The sequence below is a fragment of the Sesamum indicum genome, linkage group LG3, assembly GCF_000512975.1.
Source record: "Sesamum indicum cultivar Zhongzhi No. 13 linkage group LG3, S_indicum_v1.0, whole genome shotgun sequence".
Classification (NCBI taxonomy): Eukaryota; Viridiplantae; Streptophyta; class Magnoliopsida; order Lamiales; family Pedaliaceae; genus Sesamum; species Sesamum indicum.
Genome location: NC_026147.1, coordinates 12,763,325 through 12,771,942, shown reverse-complemented (window position 1 = coordinate 12,771,942; position 8,618 = coordinate 12,763,325). Strand labels below are relative to the sequence as shown.

Sequence of the window (8,618 nt, the reverse complement as noted above, 5' to 3'; positions counted from 1 at the left end):
ATTTGCTATTTCATTCGTCATAGAGGGGTTATTTATTCTTTTCAACTATCACAGGGATTAATTTATTTTAAAACCCAATTTATTTTAAAACCCATTATAAAATATTCAAAATATGAGAAAAATCTAAAACGTTCACGCCTTCCAATCATTTGTAAACAATATTCATCGACTTCATTCATCGATTAATTAGAGAAGAATCTCCATAACCTAAATAAAAAGCAAATTGTCTCAGTGGATCATAAAGCTATCAGAGGCTTATTATTTTTTTTTTCAATTTTTGTTATTATTATAGGGATAATATTTTATTTTTTTGGAGGTTAAAAATACTTACATTTCCCCTAATATAGTTAACTCTTGACATATAATAAAAAAAAATCTCTCCTCTAAATTGACGATTTGCATTACATTTTCTCTACTTATTGGTTTTTGGAAGAAAAGAAAATTAATAATTATAATAATATAAGAAAAAATTACAATTTCAGTCTTGTATGTAATAACTATAGACGGGTGACAAATTTGATCCTGTTGAAGTCAATTTCGTAATCTGGTCCTCTGATTGAAAATATTTAATTTTAGGACAACTCGAACCATTTTCATTGAATCTCCAATTTAATTATATTATATACAAATTTACAACTAATTGTCCTCGAATCGTGAACTTTTATAAATTATGGGACTAGATTGTAAAAATCGATTTGTATTACACCAAAATGCCATTCATTAACCACACGACAAAAATTATACATTTTTTCATTTATATATTTAGCTATATATATTATATAGTTTGGGTAAACAGTCTAAAATACCCAAAGAAGGTAAAAATATACTCATTAATCCCACATCAGAGTGCAAAACTAAATCCATTACATGATCGATAATAACAATATTTGGTTAATTATCCTCTCATGGCTTCTTCCCTGCCACAGTCAAGAGGGTGCTTCTCAGTTTCGTGATCTCTGCATCCAAATTAGTCACCTCGGGCAATGAAACTTGGAACTCGTCCAAACCGTCGGTGCAATCCGAAAACGATGCGCCTCCAAGATAAGTCTTGAGGGCGGATGTAGGGTCATTCTTCACAAACCCGATGCACTTGGTGATGTCGTGGATGATGCTGTCGTACGCCTCGCTGCATGTTTCTTGGATGGAGTCCTTCGACACTTGCTTCAGGTTACCAGGCAGCTTCGACCTGACGCCATCAACTATCTTCTTCCCGGCCATGACTTTCTCTAGGGCTGCGTTTAGCACGTTCGTCATTGCCCCCTCCCAGGTTTTCGCATCTTTGGTCATCTGCGTGCAGAGGGCCTTGTCGGTGGCGGTGTCGCAAAAGGGGTTGACGGCGGATTCCGCCGCAGAGAGGAGGAGGGATGTGGCCAAGATGGCCAATGCGAAAGAAGCGGTGGTTTTTGTGAAACCCATTTTTTGTTTTTGCTCTTTTGAGTTAATTTGGGTGACTATTTTGTTCTTTGATTTAGGAAATTTAAATGATATTTTCACCCTTTGTCTTTTCGTGAGGTTGATCTCAGAAGTGGAAAAGGCAATAAGGGTGAAGTGTGTGTATGTTTGCGTTGGTGTGGTGTGGTTAAATAGAGTGGATGAGTGGGGTGGCGTTGTTTTCTCATTTTCTTTGGTTGTCGAATTATTACATTATTATTAGTAAGTTTTTGTATATTCATCGTTAAATCAATTTTCTCCTCTTTTCCTTAGTGGACAAAAAGAAAAGGCGGAAAGAAAGATGAAGATTTCGTAAGAATTAACAGTCGCTCAAACTAATTATAATTGACATTCTACACTATAGAGAAAAAAGAAAAAAACTATTACATTTTCGCTACACTATAATTGGTTCTACTGGCAGTGTATAACAATTAACTCTTATTTCCAGAATTCACTTGGTTCAGAAGAAGAAACAACATAAAATATATAAGGAACGGCTTAGTGAGGTCGGTGGTACGGATTAGGAGCATTAAAAATTGTAGTAAGAAAATCAAGGACTTGAGATACCTGGTTGCATGGCAATCGAACTAAGATATGAAATCTATTAAGGCTTAATTTTATTCTGGAAGCATGTTGGCCTAATTAAAAGCATGTGGTATGACTATTGAACTTTTGTCGTGAAAGGCAAAATGATCACTAATTGGACTCAAAATCAAAATCGTTATTATTTTGAAAGATAGAGTGCTAAATTGCTATATGCAAAGATAGAAGACCAAAATTGTCAACCATGTAAAGATACAAGATCAAAATTGCAACTTTTACTGCCACATCATCAAATTCACCAAAAGCCCCTATGCTAACATGGTTGATGACGTAAAATTTTTCAGTCAAATCGATTAGAAAGAACTAAAATTGGCACAATTTTTAAAGTTATAGACCAAAATATAAAATTTAAATTTGAATAGGATAAAAATTATCCAACCTCTTAATTTACAGGACTAAACTTGCATTTTTTCCTATGATTGAGTATCTAATTGACAAATTCAGTTATGTTAGATAAATCAATCATAAAATAACTAAATCAAGTGAAGTAAATAGTTAAATCGATTGATTATAATATCCTTAATTCAAATAGGATAGTTCACCGATCACTAATTAATTAATAATCAAATTTATTAAATTTTTGAAATTAAAATAATTTATCCCTTTAAAGGGATATAAGTAGTTCACTCGCTCCTCTTGAGACTTTGCCTGATTTTTCCCATCAAAAGTTATTATATATAAATATTTATCAAAAAATAAATATACTTATTTATATGTAATATATAATATTTTTTACTATATACATTTTATTTTTAAAAATACCAAAACCCTATCCACCCACTCCTAAACCCACCGTTGCCCATTCCCTTCCCCTTCCAGTCCACCCCCTCCCGCCCTCCTCCCTCTCCCCATCCCATCGTCGCTGCCGCCGCCCTCCCCTCGCGCTTGTCCCTCCCTCTCCCCTTCCCTCTCGTTGTCGCCTTCCCTAGTCACCATATCCCACTCCCTTGTCCCCCCCGGCTGCCTCCCCTTTCCCTTCCCTCCGTCTGTCCTTCCACATTGTCTTCGCCATTGCATCCCCTCCCCCTCCCTTTCGCCCTTCGGTTGAGCCTGGAGATGTTCCAACAACAATGATAATGCATGTTGTTGCTGCTGTTTTTCCAAAGGATCAGCTTGCTGAAGATGAAGATGGTTTATTTGTGTTTGATGTTGGATAGACAGAACTCGCATTTTAGAAATGCATTTTGTATTCTGTTTTGTTACTCTATGGTTGTATATCTGATGTGGTGTACTCGCCATTTATTCACCTTCTCATTGGTCCATGTCATAGGTGAGGCGGTTAGTTTGTTACTGGTAGTTTTTGGTTAGTTAGCTTGTTTGTATTTAAGCACGGGTTCGAACTCCAGCAGTTAGTTTTCTCCACTTTTTAAATACTGAATCAGATTTCTTGGGTTCTTCCATTTCCCTGTTTTATGGCTGTATCAACTTTGATGTTTTGTGCCAAATTCAACAGCGCCCGTCTGCCCTCCTCGTCGCCCGCGTTCCCCTCCCTTCTATGTGTCGTCTCTGGCACCGGTCCCTCCCCCTCCCCCTCCCCCCTCTTCTATCTATCACCATCATTGTTCCCTCTCTCTCTTTGTCTCTCTATCTATATATATTACTTATAATTATATATATATAATTATATATATTCATTTGTATTATTCTAAATCTATATCTTTGTTTAAATGTTAACCATCGATTGAAATTAAATAAAATTTTGGACCGTAGATTTACTAGTTTAATTTAGATCTTAGATTCAAATTAAATTCAAAGGTTATTAAATAAGGCTAAATATAATTTTATAATTAAAAGAGAGGTGTAATTGCTTTATTTTTCTCTTCAGAGGAGGCTAATTTGCTATTTCATTCGTATAGAGGGATTATTTATTCTTTTCAACTATCACAATGATTAATTTGCTTTAAAACCCATTGTAAAATATCCAGAATACGAGAAAAATCTAAAAACGTGTGAGCCTTCCAATCATTTGTAAAGAATATTCATTGATTTCATTCATCAATCTTAATTAGAGAAGAATCTCCGTAACCTAAATAAAAAGCAAATTGTCTCAGTGGATCATAAAGCTATCATAAGCTTATTATTATTATTATTATTTTCAATTTTTGTTATTATTATAGGGATAATATTTTATTTTTTTGGAGGTTAAAGAAGCTTACATTTCCCCTAATATAGTTAACTCTTCACATATAATAAAAAAAATCTCTCCTCTAAATTGACGATTTGCATTACATTCCCTCTACTTATTGGTTTTTGCAAGAAAAGAAAATTAATAATTATAATAATATAAGAAAAAATTACAATTTCAGTCTTGTATGTAATAACTATAGACGGGTGACAAATTTGATCCTGTTGAAATCAATTTCGTAATCTGGTCCTCTGATTGAAAATATTTAATTTTAGGACAATTTGAACCATTTTTATTGAATCTCCAATTTAATTAGATTACATACAAATTTACAACTAATTGTCCTCGAATCGTGAACTTTTATAAATTATGGGACTAGATTGTAAAAATCGATTTGTATTACACCAAAATGCCATTCATTAACTACACGAAAAAAAATTATACATTTTGTCATTTATATATATAGCTATATATATTATATAGTTTGGGTAAATAGTCTAAAACACCCAAAGAAGGTAAAAATATACTCATTAATCCCACATCAAAGTGCAAAACTAAATCCATTATATGATCGATAATAACAATATTTGGTTAATTATCCTCTCATGGCTTCTTCCCTGCCACAGTCAAGAGGGTGCTTCTCAGTTTCGTGATCTCCGCATCCAAATTAGTCACCTCGGGCAATGAAACTTGGAACTCGTCCAAACCGTCGGTGCAACCCGAAAACGATGCGCCTCCAAGATAAGTCTTGAGGGCGGATGTAGGGTCGTTCTTCACAAACCCGATGCACTTGGTGATGTCGTGGATGATGCTGTCGTACGCCTCGCTACATGTTTCTTGGATGGAGTCCTTCGACACCTGCTTCAGGTTACCGGGCAGCTTCGACCTGACGCCATCAACTATCTTCTTTCCGGCCATGACTTTCTCTAGGGCTGCGTTTAGCACATTCGTCATTGCCCCCTCCCAGGTTTTCGCATCTTTGGTCATCTGCGTGCAGAGGGCCTTGTCAGTGGCGGTGCCGCAAAAGGGGTTGACGGCAGATTCCGCCACAGAGAGGAGGAGGGATGTGGCCAAGATGGCCAATGCGAAAGAAGCTGTGGTTTTTGTGAAACCCATTTTTTATTTTTGCTCTTTTGAGTTAATTTGGGTGAGTTTTTTTGTTCTTTGGTTTGGGAAATTCAAATGATATTTTCACCCTTTGTCTTTTCGTGAGGTTGATCTCAGAAGTGGAAAAGGCAAGAAGGGTGAAGTGTGTGTATGTTTGCATTGGTGTGGTGTGGTTAAATAGAGTGGATGAGTGGGGTGGCGTTGTTTTCTCATTTTCTTTGGTTGTCGAATTATTACATTATTATTAGTAAGTTTTTGTATATTCATCGTTAAATCAACTTTCTCCTCTTTTTCTTAGTGGACAAAAAGAAAAGGCGGAAAGAAAGATGAAGATTTCGTAAGAATTAACAGTCGCTCACACTAATTATAATTGACATTCTACACTATAGAGAAAAAAGAAAAAAACTATTACATTTTCACTACACTATAATTGATTCTACTGGCAGTGTATAGCAATTAACTCTTATTTCCAGCATTCACCTGGTTTAGAAGAAGAAACAACATAAAATATATAAGGAACGGCTTAGTGAGGCCGGTATAGCAGCACTAAAAACTGTAGTAAGAAAATCAAGGATTTTTTTTCCCTTGCTGCATGGCAATCAAACTAAGATATGAAATTTATTAAGACTTAATTTTATTTTGAAAGTATGTTAAGCTAATCAAAAGCATGTGATATGACTATTGAAATTTTATCATATAAGGCAAAATGATCATTAATTGGACTCAAGGACCAAAATTGTTATTATTTTGAAAGATAAAGTATTAAATTGCTATACCCAAAGTTAGAGGACCAAAATTGTCAACCCCTTAATGATACAAGGTCAAAATTAAAATTAAAAATTATAACTTGGACTGCCACCTCATCAAATTCACCGGAAGCCCTAATTTTGGTCCTAACATGACTGATGACGTACCAAATCGATTGAAAGAACTAAAATTGCCATAATTTTTATAGTTACAAAATCAAAATATAAAATTTAAATTTTAATAGGATTAAAATTGCCAACCCTCCTAACTAACTTACAGGACTACACTTACATGTTTTTTTTCAATAATTGATAAATTCAGTTAAGTTAAATAAATTAATTAGAAAAATAACTAAATCAAGTAAAGTAAATAGTTTAATCAACTGGTTATGATATCCTTAATTCAAATGTCATAGTTCACCAATTACTAATTAATAAATAATCAAATTTATTAAATTTTTTATTAAAAATAAATCAAATGAAAGAAATTATATTTAATAATTTACTAATTAAATAATATAATTATACGAATTAATTAATAATTTTTGGTCGATCAGCCCGCCCCGACAAAGAAAGCGCGGATCCCCGTCCGCAATTATGAAAATACCCTTCATTAAGGGATTTTTAGTATTATGCTGGAAATTAGGGTATCCCCATCATCAATATATATATATATCTATATATATATATATATATATATATATATATATATAAAAGAGTTGGATACGAAGAAAGATGCATTGGATTTCTTATGTGAGACCAATGCGTTTCAAGTCATGGGGTCATTTCAGCTTTCAATTTTAGACCCATGCATTTGGTTTTTTCTTCTTTTAAATATTAAGCCAACTCTTCTATGAGAGTATATGTCGGTATTGAGAAAATGCCAACCATCACTCCTCCACTCGAGTGGTAAGATTGAGGCCTCATAATTAATTAATTGTAGGTTTAAATTTTATGAATATGAGCATATAGTCTATTTTTAATAATAGTATCGTATTTCATTGTTTCATTTAAATATGTACTTTAATTTAAAAATATCGATGTGCTGAATTAATATTTGAATTTGAATATACTAAATGATGCAGTCATGCACAGAATCCTATAAATTAATAATAATCAGAAAAAAGTAAACGTCAAGTATCTACTTACGATTTTTGTCCGAACAAAAGAGATTGGTTTATGATGTTATGTTTTCCATCTTAGTTGTATTCTTTTTTTAAGAAAAATTATGTAGACACTCCTGGAATTAAGTTTAATTATATTTTCTTGTTATAGTCGAATACCAATGGAATCCTATTCAGAGGCAAATTTTTACAAGTACACTCTTTGAGATAGATTACATCGACACCTAGTGATATGAATTTTACAAAGAGCGAATAGTGTTTTTATTCTTTTTGTGTCAAATGACCATAATCGTTTCAATGTTATGTAAGTATATACCAATATTCAATAATGCATCATCAATTAAAAATAATTTATGAAAGCAATTCTATGAAATAAAGGGCATATTAATACCAAACTTTTTTGATCTAATTACAAATACATTATTTATTCCATCTTATATATAACTCCACTCGAAAGAGTTTCAATGGAATTTACATATGATATTGCAAAAGTACCCCATAATTTATTTTTAATATAATTCGACCATTTTTTTTTACTAAAATACCCTTTAATGTGGCCAAATTTCAATTAAAGCATCCATGATCACTTCTCCAGTGCCACACTACTTTATAAAAGTGAAGATTGCCAGCAAGTAAGAGGCAAAAAAATGGGTAGATATGGGGACATGAAGAAGACCCTGCAGATACATACAGGCGACTAAAAACTAAAACAAAACAAAATGATTGCTAGATGTTATTTCTACTTGGGGTGTTTTGGTAATTATTTCGCTCAAATTTTATTTAATATTTTTATTTATGTTCGTCAAAAGTGAGTATTTAAATATTTTTACACTTTTTCGATTGGGTTAATAATATTGTAATTTTCATTCTAATACGAATGTATTTATAATTAGATCATACTACATTTCTAAAAATATGAATATAATTTACTCGAAAATAAATAAAGCCACTTTATATAGATAGTATTAAAATTTAAGGCTATATATATAGTATTGAAACATCAAAGTTTTAACATTTAAAATAGACCTTATTCATACTTTTCTCCAAAACCCCATATTGGAAGCAACATATATAAGTTGGTGATAGGATTGTATTTTGTGCTTATTTCATGTAATATTTTGACCTTTTTTGGGACCAAAATGCTCTTAATTAAATATTTTTTCGCAACATTAGTTTATTAAGAAAAAATAGAACGAAAAATAAAGAAAAAATCAAGATAAAAATTCAAACAAATTTAAAGAAATAGTTAAGGCGTGTCCACACCGAACTGTCAATCATCACTTAGGAGAAGTAACAAAAGTTGGTACGTACGTCTATTACAAAAACTAGTGCAGTTACTTGAAACAATGAAACACAAGAATTATGCATTTTCACGATTCTCCATCCATTGTGAATCACATATTCCTGTCAAGAGCAATGCTTTTAGAGTCGAATTGGATCGGTTGGTCCGATTATTTTAATTAAAAACCGATCATATATGTT

General features: G+C 32.7%; 1 protein-coding gene across 1 annotated transcript; it reads right to left on the bottom strand.

The window, feature by feature from the left end:
• LOC105158499 lies at positions 2,818-3,273 on the bottom strand. Its single transcript, XM_011075283.1, has one exon. It carries the CDS (start codon positions 3,271-3,273, stop codon positions 2,818-2,820), a length of 456 nt encoding a protein of 151 aa, XP_011073585.1.

What these genes read in the sequence shown, in the direction of transcription:
- LOC105158499 (XM_011075283.1), bottom strand. Translation starts at nt 3,273, where the DNA reads ATGGCGAGTACACCACATCAGATATACAACCATAGAGTAACAAAACAG.